This window comes from Parasteatoda tepidariorum, chromosome 12 (assembly GCF_982258835.1).
Source record: "Parasteatoda tepidariorum strain Cologne lab strain chromosome 12, Ptep-v5.0, whole genome shotgun sequence".
In the NCBI taxonomy this organism is placed as follows: Eukaryota; Metazoa; Arthropoda; class Arachnida; order Araneae; family Theridiidae; genus Parasteatoda; species Parasteatoda tepidariorum.
This window is the reverse complement of record NC_141766.1, coordinates 35,312,680-35,329,777: the sequence shown is the minus strand read 5'-3', so window position 1 is coordinate 35,329,777 and position 17,098 is coordinate 35,312,680. Positions and strand designations below refer to the sequence as shown.

At 26.0% G+C, this 17,098-nt stretch overlaps 1 protein-coding gene across 1 annotated transcript; it reads left to right on the top strand.

The window, feature by feature from the left end:
* Positions 1-76: 76 nt before the first annotated feature.
* Positions 77-13,065, top strand: LOC107443342 (uncharacterized). The gene is made up of 6 exons (XM_016057170.4): positions 77-223; positions 2,117-2,254; positions 5,545-5,691; positions 7,268-7,382; positions 7,988-8,132; positions 11,390-13,065. The coding sequence occupies exons 1-6, from the start codon at positions 169-171 to the stop codon at positions 11,459-11,461; spliced, it is 672 nt and encodes a 223-aa protein (XP_015912656.1). The 5' UTR covers positions 77-168; the 3' UTR covers positions 11,462-13,065.
* The last annotated feature ends 4,033 nt before the right edge of the window (positions 13,066-17,098 follow it).

Below are 17,098 nucleotides of genomic sequence, written 5' to 3'. Positions count from 1 at the left end.
TTTAACAGATAGAAAAAGTCGCCATGATGATTGAAAAAAGTAACCCATTTTTCGTTGCCACCGGGAAGATAGGACCTTCACTTCCTCTTACGGGTTCCTTATATCTATGAAACTCAATAAGTTTCTTCTTTGTAGTAATGGATACTAGTTTGTTTATGTTTGTCTGCAATGTTTACAAGTGTCCTACTGTTACTGCTCTTATTTCTAAATCTCATATCAGAAGGTAATTATTTAAATAATTATAGTTAACCATAATGCTTAGGTATTCGTAGTTAGTTACTGTTTTTCTTGTTTAAATTTAATATTTATTTTTCCTTGTAGTATGTAAACAACGTTGTGAAGACAAAAAATAAAACAGTGTCGCAACTGTTGATATCGGGCGTAGTAAAAAGTTTATACGAGGGAAATGTTTCGAATTTTATGATTTTCTTGCAGCATTAATTTTATCATTTTCCGAATTATTATACATTTATTTATATTTTGCAATAATCATTAATGAACTTACAATTAAATCAAGGTAATGTAAATCGTTGCTGATCATTTATATACTCAATCTCAAATTATTTATTTTTCCCATTTCGTGAGGGGTTTTTTTTTCTTTAAATTTCGTCGTGTCATTTATGCGCGAACTGTTTATTATATATGCATATATTTTATCTGTTATTTGAACTGTTTATTATTATGAATATATAGAAATAAAATATATGCATATGTTTTATCTCTAATATATTTACAAACAAACAGTTCGAAGTCTCGTTGAAATATTTAAGGAGTTTTATTACCGTCAAACAAAAATTATTATGCCTATGTTTGATTTCAATAACGAGATTCCATTACAGTTTTTTTTTTTTTCTTTTTTCATGACAAACATTAAGATACTTTCACTTTAGTTCGAATTCGTAGTGTTATATTTTAATTGCTTTTTTTGCTTTAGTTTTAATATAAGCTTCTAAAAGTGATATTTGTAATCATCTTTTTGCATTAAGGTTATAATAATGTGTAAGAACTGACTATAATTTTGCATAAGAATTTTAATAATTTCACAATGGGAAACAGTCATTGGAATACAATATTTAAATTTATACCCCTTGCCTTTTTTAAAACTTTTATTATTTCAAAGCTAATGGATAATTCCACACTATTTGTAGCCCGGCATGCTAAAAAAAAAATTTATTCGATAAATTTAACTAACCATATATCAAATTAAAAGTCATTGACTGTATTTTATAAATATTAAATTAGTTTTTTTTTAAAAAACATGATACACTTTCTTTAAATCGCATAAAATGCTAAAATTGAGTTTAAAAGTTGCGGATATGACAAAGCGAGAAAAAAAAATTATGCAATTGCAGCATTTAATATTTGTAATTAAACATGATATTTTAGGAGATATAATGTATTTGCAAAATTAGTGATAGAAAAAACGTCATTTTTACATTTAGTTTTTAAATATGGGATACTTTTAAGAGAACATGTTTACTTCTTAATGATTTTATTTTCAAGTTTTATTAAATCAAAGCAGTTAAAAGATATATTTTCTTAAAAATTTTATTTCCTTCGACTATTTGCATTGTATTATTATGAATGATTTTTAAAAAAAATATTAAATAATTATTAAGGAATTTTTAAATTAGTCATGTCCACAACTATTAGTCATGTACAGGCATGACAAGTTGCAAAATTCAATTTCGCTAACTAGTATTTTGTATCAAAACATTTGTATTATATTCGTTACATTCTCTTAATGTAATATCAATTAACCTTTCCTTATCTGTGTTAAATATAATTTTTTGCCATGTTCTCCTATTTTTTCTCATCTAGATCAAACCTTGTAGAGTATTATTATAAAATATAATGATTATTCTTAGCTAATTTTTTAAGTTTGTTGTACATATAAGATGATTAATTAGAATTTTAGATTATAGAATTTGAAACTGATCATAATTAGAATTTGGTTTATAAGGCATCAGTTATAAACATCTTTTCCACTACAATGACACTTATTTAGTCAAAGTATCTGATTTTGTGAAATCTATATTAAACATTTTCATATAGGTCTAAAATCATATTAACATAGCCAGAGTATTTTATAATGTGAATATTAATTTTCATTTAGGTCGAAATCATGTTGGGCAGCCTTGTAATAAAATATTTAGAATATGCCTAGCTAGCAATTCCTATTGTGATGAAGAAAATATCTGCAGATGTAAACCAGATTTTCCTGTGAATATATCTGTGCATTCATGTAAAAAAGGTATGTTAAATATTCTTTTTACAACGAACAATACTATTATTATTAAAGATAATGGACGAACAATAACAATACAATAACAATAACAACGAACAATACTATTATTATTAAAGACATGTATTAAAGATAAGGACTAATATACAATACATGTTTTTCATGTCATTTAACTACTGTTCGATTTGTGTGATTTAACTTCAAAAGAATTTAAAAATCGAGATTCTCATTATTTCTCTTTTAGCATAATAAAAATGGAGAATTTTTAACAATACTTGTTTCCTCTGAAGTTCAGCTACTGCTTTGTGTAATATAACTGCAAACTTTACAAATCTTGAATTCTCATTGTTTTTTTTTTCATGATTCTTGGTTTTTATATCTTAAAGATAGAGAGTTTTATCAAATGTTCATTTTTCATGACATATAACTACTACTCTCATATTATATTAATTATAACTCCATTATGAACTGCTAAAGAATTTTCATATTATGTTAGTTTCTCATAATTGTTTTTATAATTCATTGTTAGATGTTTGTGTATCATAAATCTGTAGATTTTGCAGGTTTTTGAAGAAAAAAAAATAATAATCTTGTACTTTACACTATTAAGAAACTATGGTTGAATTCATGTTCATGTATCAAAGGATTTGCTAATTTTAAATGAATCACTTAAAAATAGAAGGGGTTTTTTTTTAATCTGTTTAAGAAAAAGTTATTGTTTATACAAATATTTTTAACAAAAAAATGCTAAATCTTCCTTGATTTGTAGAAATATATCATTGACATCACACAAAGAAACCATTTGCAAATTTAACAATTTTAACTTTATTTTTTAACCTTTTTGTCAATTGCTCCCTGCTTTTTAAATGCATTTATCTCAAAAATAACTTTCACATATGGGCAATTCCATAGTGTCAAACATAAAAAATTAAGTTAAGTTTACAATGATCAGATTTTTATATCAATTACTTAGTATGCTGTGATCAATCAAAAAACCATTTGTTTTATAAAAACTGATCATAGTAAGTTGAAATTAAACAGATTAAATTGTTGATGTCAGACGTAAATCACATTCATTTACAATTATCAATACTCTGTGAATTTATTTGTAATTCAAATGTAAACTTAGCTGATTTTAGAAGCTATCATTATAATGAAGCATTCTAGGCAGTTCTAAACTTGTAAAAATAATCTATAGTTCATTTAAAAAATTTTACTTCGGTGCCAGAATTTAACTTTTTGGTGTTACACGTAAATTTTCAGGTTGGATATAAATTTAAGTTAATGATAACAATTGTAAGTCTGAAAACTTTAATTTTTAATTTAGGAAAAAATTGTCCAAAATAACTGCAGCTTTGTAATTTTTAACTATACAATAAAAAAATCTATTCAAAAATATGTTACTGTTTTATAAAATGAAGAAGAAGAAAAAATTTATATTAACTATCTTTGAAAAATTTTCTCCAAAAAAGATCTTCTCACTTCAGATTGGAAATTGATAATTTTATTGCTTTATTTTCATAAAATTAAATATTTGTTTGATACAGTTTTTATAAGTATTGTACAGTACAGAACCCGTTATCTGGAAATCAGAAAACCGGAAAACCAAAAAAAAGGAATGAAATTCGATTAGTTTTCCCGCCATTTTAAAAAAAAAAAAAAATTTCCTCATAAGATTTTAGGATTTTTCGTTCTTTTTTGAAAGATGTTTACCTTACCATCATTTTGGAAATAATCATTAGTGTATTACTTCATCGTTTTTTCTTCTTTTTAAGATTATTTTTAAAAAAATGTTTTTTAGTTGGGTTTAACTATAAAAAAAAACGACTTTTTGTGGCGATTGAGAAAACCGGAAAATCAGCTATCCGGAATATCGATGGTCCCGATCGTTTCGGATAATCTGTTCCCTACTGTATTTTATAAATCAAAGCTGACGATATTAATCTATTTATATCTTTTACTTGTCATAACAAGGTCTAGTACTTACATCTGAATGCGTACGATAAGTAGTTAGCAAGCATTCTTACTTACCTAAGTATAAACATGTGCTTAAACTTAAGAATGGTTTCTGAATGCAAACCTGAATTGCTCACCTTAAGAAACAAATACAAAAAAAAGTCTGTGAAGTATTCCAAATCAAAAAAACAGTTTTGTTACAATTACATGCCTTTTTTTGGCTGTTCTAAGCAAAATCAGTTTTAAGTTCATATAAATACTATTTAAGTATTGTACAGCTACGCAGATTTCATTTTTCTAAGGAAAAATATATTATTCTAAATAAATGCAAAAGAATATTTAGAAGGGTTTATTCATATTTCATATCAATTGATAGAGAGACAGCAAAATATAGGATAAAAATAAATGAAAAGTATTGAAAAGAAAAACAATGGTATCTGACATAAAAATAATTAATTATTAAAATTTATATTAAAAGTATTCATTATTTTTAAAATTAAAATAGATTATACAAATGAGGCATGGAATCTTTCAACGAAAAAAAAAAATAAAATAATTAACAATTAATAATAAATATTGTTGTCGAACATGAACTATCAAAAGTGCATCTTTGGATTTTTTTTTTAATTACAATGTGCACATTTCTACACATTTGTGTACGATAACCTGTGTTGATCCAGTTTACTTTATTAAAAAATTTTTAACATTTTTTATTATTGCTGTGAAGTTTTCAACAAAAAACTGTATTTGCTAGAGATTCACTCACAATGGTTAAACATTTCAAATGATGTAGCTCTTCATTTTATGGCCTTATAGCTCATTGAAAACTGATATTAATAAGTTAAAGGTTATTATTTATAAATTTTCTGCTTTTTACCTTTTAAAATGACACTTTATTTGCATAAAAATATTAATTTTAACATTTTGATCATCTGATTGACCTTACCCATGTTTGTAAATTTAGGTTGTTGGTGATTTAAATCAAATATGTTACCTTTTTGCTCAATTACAAAACATGATAGAATATTTTGAATGACTAAAAACAAATTTGCAACATGTTTTGAGCATTGAAGTGATTTGAATTTTTATGAATGTAACTTTTTAATGTCATTTCATTTTATATCAATTTTTATTGAATTTATTGTTTATTTATCTTGACAATGTAATAAGCAACCAGTTAAATTTCCAAAAAGTTGTAAATGATACTATTTTAATTTTGAAAAGAAATATTTTGCTTCTTATTCGGTCACGTTGTCATTCATTGCTCCTCTTACTCGCAGAATTAAACTATGCATTTCATTTTTACTTTTTTCTTGTGAATTACATTAAACTTTTAATTATAGGTAAACAATATAGTGAGAAATGTGATTATTCAGAAGAATGTTCATATTATGACCGTAATTCCTATTGTTCACAATTGCCATATCGAAGCACGTGTGAATGCCATGCAGGGTTTATATATAATGAAGGCGACAAGGCATGTGAGAAAAGTAAGTAAATATTTGTTATACTTACGTGTATTTTTTTTAAAATAACTACTGCTACATTTTTTTATCACAAATAATACCTTTTAGAGTTGAAAATGATAAATAAAGCTTTTTTTAATGTGTATTGAAAGAGTTGCGTTTTACAGGTTACATAGCTAATAAATACGCTATGCTAAATTAAGTTGACTTATGATAAAGAATTTAAAACTTATCATTGAAGACATCTGAAAACTTAATTTTTGTTGCATATACTTGCAAAAAGTAATTTTCTTGCATTGAAGTAATTTTTGTTGCATGTAGAATTTTTTATTAAATGCTTTTTAATCAAAATCATGGCATTCTAAACAAAAAGTATCCAAACATTTATTGGGTGGATTGTCTACTCACTAGTTTGAATTCTATTGTTTTAAGACCGCACCATTTAAAATTTATGATATCATATTCTGTTCATATGCTTGTTGGTGCAAAATGCCCTTCCTCTTGACTATTTTTTTTTTTTTTTAACTTTGAATGAATTTCTATTTTTGAGTAAATGTTCTCAAAAGTATGAACCGTTAAATTTTATAATTATAAAAAGTAAAATTTTTTGAAAATTTCACAGATATGTTTCCTTGCAAATATTGCATTCAAATAGTTTTTGTTTGATGATGATTATTTATGAATATATTAGAATTTGTATAAAAGAATAGATTGTCAAATACCTCATTTTACATAAAATTATTGACTGAATGCTTAATTTAATTACTAAACAAAAACTAATATTTTGTTGTTTTTATGAGCATGAGAATGAATTTGTTCAGTCTCCATACTAAAAACAATAATTTTTCTTAAGAAAACTAAGAAAGATACAAAAAAAGTAATGTGAAATAAGTAATAAATATTTTTCATGTTTCAATAAGAATTGTTTTGAAAAATATTTTCAGATAAAAACTCTAATTAATTTTAATTCAATGAATCTATCCTTATCTTACCATTTTCTTGAAGATGATCCTTTTGAATTATCTTAGTATAATTTTATTTATCCCTGATTTGTTTTATTGGTTTTCTTTAAATTAAAATTTATCTCCTTCAATTAGTTTCAAATCTCAGTGATGACTGGTTGATACAAATTCTGATCCTGACTTGCACCGACCACAGTGCTAACGTAAAATATCCTCTGTGGTATGTGGATCATGGGCACAGAAACTTAAAAGCACAGTTTACTTTATTTGTTTGTAAGGGAGAGCCAGATACTTTATAAGCTTATATTCAGGATTAATATTCATTTTTTATCAGTAAATAATTATTATAATCATAAACTCAAGAAAGAAAGACGTATTTATAAATTTTAATTACTTCTCCAGGTCATCATAGGTATGTGTAAATGGTATAGGTATGTGTAAAATTTTAAATGTATTTTAAGTAAGACTAGAAATATTGAGAAGAAGGGAAAAAAACCTTGTTTAAATTTTTTTTCAATTTAAACAGATTTTTTTTTTCTTACTCAAGAAATTTTCCGGAATTTTTACTTTGACTCACAATCACCCCTGCATAATTTATGATGGAAATTTCAATTATTTGTTTCATATTTTTATTCTAGTTGGTGGAGAGCCTCCAAAGCCAACAAATAGAGTTTTTCCTACAGTAATAGGGGTTACTTTTGCCTTTGCTAGTATATTTTGTTTCTGCTTAGTTATTTGGCAAGTTTGTAAAAGGTAATTACTTTCAATTTTCACTGATTGCATAATAATAAAACTTATTTATCAAAAAAAATATTAATTAAGATTAATAATTATTTTTATTATTACATACATATGGTTAAAATAGTTTTGTATGAAATAATAATTCAAATAGTTTTGAATTATGAAGTTGAAGTTATATGTTATCTAGGCAATTTTATGCATCAAAACTGCAAGTTTAAATTATATTGAAGCGCTTCTGCAAATTAGCAATTTAAAAAACCTATTTTTCTCATAAAAAATAATGATCTTATATTATGATTTTTCAGAAATTATTACTTTTTTTGTTTAAGAATTGGATATTAAACTTAGATATTATTGTATTGTATGGTGAAATAAATTTTGAAACACTATGTTCTTGTGCTCTGTGTTTATGTTACTTCTTACTACTTTAAGTTTTTAACTTATTTAAAAGACTGTGTCAAGATTTTTAACACTAATAATGCTGTAGTTTTGTAAGTTTTTCTTTTATAAGAAAATAATTATTGTATTAAAAATTTAGGGAAATAGTGCATTTCAAAAATGTATTAATTTTTTTCACTTAAATGTTTCGTAATGTTAACTATCTTTTTGTATTTCAGGCAAAATTTATACCCTGGTATATTTGGTAGAAGTAATGTGACATCACGTTCTCAGTATCTACCTACAAGTAGGGATAGTCAAAGACCACTGCCAAGTGCACCTCATTTGGACGAAGCTTTGCCTAATTATGATACGGTTTTAAAAGTAAAATACTTTTAATGAATGTAGTACTCTTTGTACATTTGAATTAATGTTATAGAGTTTTGTGTCCCATTTATTTTACTATTTCTAACAACAGAATTGCATCTAAAATTTATTAACTTGTTTTTAGCTGTCTGGGATGCATGCAAAGTTTAAATTTATTTAAAAAAAAAAAAAAACATGTTCCAAACTCAAGATAATATATTTAAATTATCAAAAACTTAGCGCAATTACTTAACTTTAAAACTTTGTGCTTTTCAAAAACTTTGTGCTAGCTTTCTGCTATTGCACTATATAAGTATGGAAAATATCAAAGCATAAGGCATTAAACTTTTTCAACACCTTTTTCTGTCGGCTCCTATTGCAAATTTTTCTGTAAGCCCAATATTTTACCGAATTCATACGGGTGAAAAAGGTACTGGAAAGAAAGAAATTTGAAATTATGAACAAAAATTATGCAAGCTACATCAAAAATTAAGATTTTTTTGATGGTTAATGCAATAATACCAACCCATTTAGTTCATTGCACCTAATCTTATAAATAGTTATGAAAGAGAAAGTTGCTCTAAATTCTAGTATTAAACAAAAAAAATTCATGGAGCAAATACCGTCCTTAAAAAATTCTACGCTGCCAATCAAAATTTATACATACAGGGTGTCTCAAAAGTCATGGTACTCAAAACTCATGGTAGTTGTGAGAGAACACAACTAGACAAGCACAATTCATAGTCTAAACTCAAGTTATAAAGCGCTAGAAAGCACCAACCAGTGACTGCCATTATCAGGCTGTTCTTAGCTGCTGTCTTCATTCGCTCTGTGGATCACTGATGCTAGGAATCCAAATTCAAGTCAGGAGAAAGCCGAGATGCATTACATGCGCAAAGCTGCCAATAGCAATTCAAGGGAAGCTGAAAGATTGCACAGCGAGCATTTTTCTATAATATGTGCCTCTGATGTGAAGACATTGTGCACAATTATCTGATAATGACATTTCTACTACCAGCATGCCTGAATAGAGATCCATACCTTGTGATTTTTTAAGAAGTGTTGCCCAAACTATTAAACCGTGTTTCAGCACACATCACACGTGATTCCAACACCATGGAGCAACATTCCATGACATCGTGGATGTGCATAACACTTTAGATATCATGTATCTGGGTCAATGGATAGGTTGTGATGGTCCAATCAATTGGCCGACCTGCTCGCCCAATTTGTCATGTCTGCCCTTTTTTTTGTCTGGGATTATATGAAAAACCTCGTCCACAACAACGGTCCCATAAATCTGCAGAAGCCTTTGTTGCCCAGATATCCGTAGCTCCTGACATCCTAAAAGAGATCTCTGTTGTTTCGCCTGCATTAATGTTGGTGCCTGCAATTTTGTGCAGTTTCTGTGATGGTGGACTTAGTGTTGTTTAATTTCATTTAGTTGAATGAAATGTTTTTCTTCATTTATTCATTTCGTTTCATTCCTCTATGCATCTTGTTTCCCATCATTTTGTAACACAGCATGTTTCATGCTCTTGAGCTTTACGGTTTGTGTTACGACCATGGATTTTATGCTGATTTGTGACTATCTACTTGTTCTCTTCCACCCTCTTACGTATATACGATGACTTTTAGGGTACCCTGCATGCATGTATAAACAGTTTAAAAATTATAATAAGAAAATAAAATCATTTCATTTTAATGGAATGAGAGAGAACGCAGAAGATGCATGTTTTTGTCTTACTCTATTTGAAGGTTCCTGGTAAAATAAAAAAACTTATAAACATACAAATACTGATACTTATTAACATATTGAACAGTTGCTCAATACAATACTTAGGAATTAAAAATGTAAATATTGTAATTGATCATAGTTGTAACTATTACAAGTGGTTAGTATTTTAATATTGTTCTTCTAAATTAATTCTGATTATAAAACTTTTTAACAAGAGAAACAAATGAATAAACATAAATTGAATATGTTTTTTATAATAATTTGTTGAAACATCAACTTGCTTTTTTAAATTAATAAATAATGACGCTATATATCTTGGAGCTTAATGTTTTTCATGTAAGACTTACTGTGGTAAATGTTTTACATTATATTTTCAATGATGTATCTATTCTACTTTGACTCTATTATGTAATATCATACATTAGTAATGACTAACAATGAATTAATTTATTTTTTAAATCACACTGATTATATGGTTTTAATTTAAACTTTGCTTTTCGTACCATAAGTGTGAATGTTTTTTTTAAATGTAAGATTTATATAATTTCTAACTTACTACTTTACATTTTGTTATAAAAATTATACTGTCACTGACTCTTATCCTCATGATTTAATAAACCCTAATTATGGGGAGTCATAATAGAAATGTCTTGAATTGATGCATTATTTGAAAAAGAAAGTGCAATGCGAAAAAGAAGTTAGTGTACTAGATTTTTACGCCTCATAAGGTGTTGGCCTTTTTAAGTTAAACATAGGTCACATTTTCATGACCAAGAGATACTCTAGTAACTATTTCTTCCTGTTTTCCATTTTTTTAAAAATCAGACATAGTTGACGGGACAAATTTTCGAGCTTACCTATAGAATTTAATGCGGTATAGCTAATTCTTGCTGTTGGAGTAAACTTTTCATTTGATTATCGTAAAAATTAAACTTGTTGTATTCCAAAATTGTTTTATAAAGCCATAATCAACATCCACAAATTTGTTTGTGGGTAAACAAAGTGCATTTAAAAGGAATCAAAAGTCTACATTTTTTGTTTTACTGCTGACTAATTTTTTTTTTTTTTTTACTTTTTTTAATAAAAAAATATATTTATGAACATTATGTTTTTGATTTAATTCAGCTCATAACAGGAAAAGTTAAATAAATTGGATGAATAAGAATTCTCCAAAAGTTGAAGAACATCAGTTCTTGTATAAAACATTAATTTTATGAACCTGCCAATAAGTTGAAAGTTTTAAAAAAAATTTTAAACCTTTGACATTTGTTTCATCTTTGCTTTTAAAATTCTGACAACTAGCTCAAAAAAATATATCTATATTATTCTAGTATTCTCAACAAAAGTACAACTAAACTTTTCAGATGCAAAAAATTTAAATTTTTTGGAGAAAAAAAACATGTATACATGTCATTAACAAAGTAAAAACATGAATTTTCAATAAATGTAATTTATATATGCATTATATATTATAGATTCCAATATTCTCAGTGCTATAAAAAGTAGCTAATTATGTTGAATTTACTTATTTTTTCAGAATTCTGAAGATCATGATCCACCACCATCATATGATGAAGTTATTTCCCAGGAACAAACAACGAAAACTTGACCCGATTGGAATATTTATCAAGGAAATTTTCGAGTGCCACATTCAAACCAATTTTTGATAAAATATATACATATTTTTTACAGCAGTTTTTTCTCTGTCAATTTGTAATTACTTTAATGAAAAATTAAGTCATCTTTTTCAAGTATAATGTGATATGATGGTTAAAGTTTCGTTACAGATATTTTTTTTAAAAAAAAGAAAAAAGCATTTAATCATGTAAATGTATAGCTTAAATTTTCATTTGACTTGTAAATTAAATGCTCAATTATTTCTAAACTAGTTTTCTTTATATATATCATTTTTGTGTTTGAATTTTTCCAGTATTACGAAATAAAATAAATAACTTATGTCATATTTTCTAGGGAATTGATAAATTTTATTAATGGTAGTCTTTTTTTTTTCTTACACATTTTTTTTTTGTAATTGTTACTAGTATTTATATTTCAATAAAGCAAAAATTCAAAATTCCTGATAGCGATTTAATGAAAATGCAGCATTTTTTTACAACATTTACTTTAAATGGCCACTTATATAATAATTAATCATTGATTGCCTGCATTATTTGATTTCAAAATTATCTTTTTATCTGAAATTAGTTTTTTAAGCAATTTGAGTTTTTCATATGATTAGTTTAAAATGCAAGAAAAATAAGCCCTCTAAACTAGTGTTACTAAAGAATAAAGAAACAATTTGTAATGCTAAGCTAGTACATTGAAGCTGCTCTTAAAAATAAAAGTAGTGTAAATAAAGTAATTATGTTTATTTCATCGAGGAAACTTGTAAGAAACAAATACATTTGAATTCAGAATTTTTTGCCATTTTACCCACCTTTTTCACTGCATAGCAAATAGCTTTTTCCTTGTGCTATTTGAAAAGAATCTTGTGTATTGTAGGGAAAACTGCACAAGCTTGTTCAGAGATCTAAATTATGGAGGGTTAACAATATTAACTTTAATAAATATGATCTATAAAAAAATATGTTATTCATAATTGACTTAAAAGTTATCTTTTTAAACTGGTATCCGTGTGTTGTTAAGAGATTCAATACCAGTTTACATTTGCTAGCATTTTTTTATCTTTGACAACTTCGCATTGAAATCCTTATCATTTATTAAGATATATTTGTTTTCATTTATTAAATGTGTCATAATTGAGCTTAAAATGCTTCTTTTTGCTTAGAGAAATATTATAGATTTGCTCATAATTGATTTTCATCATCAAGGAAAATTTTATATCATTTCAGTTACACATTATTAGTCACACTATAACACACACAGAACACTATTAACACACATTAGTCACACTATATACAGTATATTTTGATGCTAATTTTATCAATGTCTGACAGCTAAACATAGTTTTTGTTAATCATTATATGAATAATTTTGCTTATAGTTGATTTTTAAAATCAAAGGGAGTTTTAAATCATCTCAGTTACACATTATTAGTCACATTGTAATACACCTCTAACAGTATTTTTGATACTAACCTTATAGATGTCTGACAACTAAACATAATTTTTATAAATATTTTAGATAATATTTCTTAATCTGAGCTTTCTTTTTTTAATATAAATGATGATATACTTTTTTGTACAAACATAATATGATGAGCAGTGATATATGCTAAATAATGTATCTATTTAAGATATTTTTTCATTGAATTATGTCATTGAGAATTACTTATTTGTAGCTTATTTTTAGATACTTATAAAAATTGCTGGTAGCTCAATAGTAATCTTACTGGTGTAAGGTTATAGAAGTCTAATCTAAGTATAATGTTTGTAATATTTACTCCTTTGTCTGAGCTATTTTATCTTGAATGTGATGTTACTGCACTTTTTTTATAATTTAGTATGCATTATTTACCTATTTTTGCATGCTAAGTATATACAATGTGCTTTGATGTTCATGAAAATAAGCATATATGTAGAATATATGAACTTGAACTGTAGGTGAACTTATGAGATATTAAACGTGAAGCTTACTTGAAAGTTACTTCTAACTTTACAGAAGTTATATCTGAAGGTAACTTTTATATAAAATAACAAAGATTAATAATTTTTATAAGCTATTTTTCCTTAAAAATGATATTTTTTAATTTTGTAGACATTTTTTACCTTCTTGTACAAACGCATTGTAATGTGATGTCATTTGCAAAAATAGACAGAAATTCAAGATATATATCTGATAGATATGTGCCTGAATATTACTGTTTCTGTAAATGATTTCTTCATTTACAAAAATACATATTTTTCTTACATTTAGATAGTTTTTCTATAAAATGCTGCTTTTTATGAAAATATTAAAGTTTAAAGGTTAGTATATTCAAAGTAATTTTGTTATATTTAACTTGTAAAACATGTAAAAGTTTGACTTGTTAAGTTTCAATGCTGAGTGCCATAAAAAAAATTCCTTTGCTGGAACCATTGTTACCCACTTTGTTTAAAAAACCCATGAAGTTGAAATGTGGAACTCATTTATTGTTTTAAAAAAGTCTAGTTCTCACTTATATTTTTAATTATTATTTTTTTTTTAAAGTTTCCTAAATCTATATCATCATTTGAATAAAATATGTTTTGAAAAATTATAGCATATTAAAACTCAAAAGTGTCCAACTATTATTCTAATTTATGTTTTAGTAATATGATGTTTAAGGAAACCAGAATTCAATTTTCTTATTTAATAATTTGTTTTCTTATTTATTGAAGAATTAAGGAGAAAAAAACTTCTTTTTTTTTTTAAGTTTTCTGACATATTCCATCATTGTTTGTTTGTATCTTTTTTCACTGTTATTTTCTTAAAATTACAACTTTTAAATCATTCTCAAATGTATTAGTGAAAGAAATTTTAAGATGGTGTAATTTGTTTTAAAAATTTATTTTTTCCAGTAATTTTATTGTTCTTGACTTTCTTTTTGTCCTGTCTTGATCCAAATTAAAAAATCTTTCTAATATTAATATTAATTTTTTTTATAAAAAAAAATCTTTTTGAGTTTGACAGCAAGCATTTAAGTTGAGTTTGGTATACTATATTATAATTAGTAATCTAGAAATTTCGATTATCCAAACATGTGAACAATGTTCCGTTTTTTTTATTATTTGAGTTTATTTACACTATTGTCTAGGGTTTAGTTAACTGAGCTTAAAAAAATACATTTTATATTGAGTTAATTCTTTCTAACGTGAGATGCATTTTGTTTGTTTATACTGAGGCTCAATGTTATTGTTTATTGTTAAAAAGAAATTTAAGGAGACATAATCTGAAAGAGTCAAAAGGCTGACGCTGATTTTAGCACATTTTTAACAAATGTGTGTGATTACAAAAATTATTTTATGTATGTGATTATTATTTGTCACAAATTTTGTTTAAAAATTAATTCTTGGATGGAAACTAAAATTTATTTTCAAGTTTTCCTCTTTTGAAATGTTTTTTTTTTTTTTTTGTTAAAAATATTTAAAAACTAGAAGTACTATTTAGACACCTTCTTCTAACTACCCATAATGTATTATTATATTGGACTGTTAGGTTTGCTTAGTTATATTCTTGTATGAAATACAGATTAAAAATAAATGTAGGCTAGTCTGTGTGTTCAGATAATTTACAGCCAATTGATGAGTGCCAGTAGATTATTACTGTTATTTATCTGGAAAAAAAATAAGTTGGATTTTTTGTTCTTAAAAACTCATAACTTAAATACTTCCACACTTTTATATTACAATTGTTTTCATTGATTTATATTGTGAAATGTTACTCATTATGCTGAATTAATATTTAATTATTTGAAATAAAACTAACACAATAAAATTATTCACAACTTCATTATAAATACATTCTGTGATAACTGTTTGAATCTCTGATACTAAACATCTACAAGATTACAATTAAATTTACACCCTGCAGCAAGTAATATTATTTAAACATATTTTTTGTGAAAATTTTCCTTCGTTTTGTCACTGTATATATTGTACCACAGCTGTATTCATAGTAAAATGTATTTTTCATTTGTCACGTGTGTGCCATGTTTTGAGTCATATATGTATGCAAGCATTGCTGTTTATATATGTATATATTTGCCTGAGAAAATATAATAAAGTCTTGTCCAATTGTGAATATTTGATTTTTTACTTATATTACTGGATACAGAGGAGAAAAGTAACAAATCTGAGTCGCTATTTTTTCTTAATGTTTTTGTGTCTGTAAAAGGAGCTTTTTGCAAAATATTTTATTGAGTAGTTAATTAAAAACTAAACATTTCATAATTTTTGTTTATTTTTTTCAAAATTTTAAAACCCTCACCACGAAATAGCTGGAGAAAAATGGTGTTTCATATGCGCTTTTGAATTATCTTTCATAGTGCTGTAGAAAATATTAAATCAAATTTATAAAACAAAGAATCATACAATAAAACATAAACTTAGCTCCACTCAAAATTTTCCAAGAAAGCGTCGAAAGTTAGCAACCCTGTCTAAAAGGATTTTGTTATTTGTGAATTAATATATTTTGAAAGTTTGCTTTATGTATTCATCAGTATTGTAGTCTGTTACAAGTAGGACTGGGTAATAAAGCGATGTATTGCGGAATATCGATTTAACGCACATATCAACACGCAGATATAGTGACTTTCGATTTTGGCGATGCATCAGAAATCTAATTTAGGCCTCCGATATAAGACGAAGCTCGCGGTTTATCGATTTAACATGCAAGGATCATTGCCTACGCTAACGCTGTCACCACATTAACGAAGACTATTTTGATTTCGTCTAGCTTCGAAGACTGTTCGTTTCGTGATGTTGAATGATGAAGAGCGAATTGAATCAGAACTCTCGGTTTCGCACAAGGACCAGTTTTGAAATATATAACGTAATGGTTTGTTTCTTTATGCGCCATTTTTGTCTTTGGGGTTTTCCGTTTCAGCATAAGTTATTTTGCGATCGCTGTGCTTTTTATTTCGTCGGAATTTAACGTTTCTTGTAAATTATTTTCAGTGAAACTTATTATATTTAGTGATCGTTGTGCATTATTTCGTCACTTTCTTTTGTCTCTCGGGATTTAACGTTTCTTATCAATTATTTTTAGTAGATCTACTGCTACTTGGCGATTTCTGCTCAATCCCTGTTATCTTAAATTTTCGTTCTGAACTCAATCTATTAATGAAAAGAAATTGTGAATAAAAAAAAGATTCTGCATTGATTTTTTAATTATTGTTTTTCATTTTAAGCCATACAATTTTATATGGGTAATTTGTATTTAAGTAATTTATACTTTGTTACAAAAAGTTAGTTTTATTTTTAAATTTATTTAACACTAGATTGCCCAAGGAAGTCATTTTGACTGCTTTTTAATTTCAATTAGAAAAACAATGATGTATATAATGACACAATTTTTTAGAATTTTATGACTTATTCTACAAAATAGAATTTTTTTTATTGTTAATATTTACTAATAACTTGTTATATAACTGTAAATAATGTAACAATTAATTTTAAACAAATTTCTTTACATAATAGTTATTTTTTCACAATCCAGTCATTTTGACTGCTTTTGGGCAGGTATATACCAAGTTTCAGTCTTTCCACTGTTAATGCACGTCATTATAATAATTTGATTCTTTTTGAATTAATAAATCTTCAGTCGC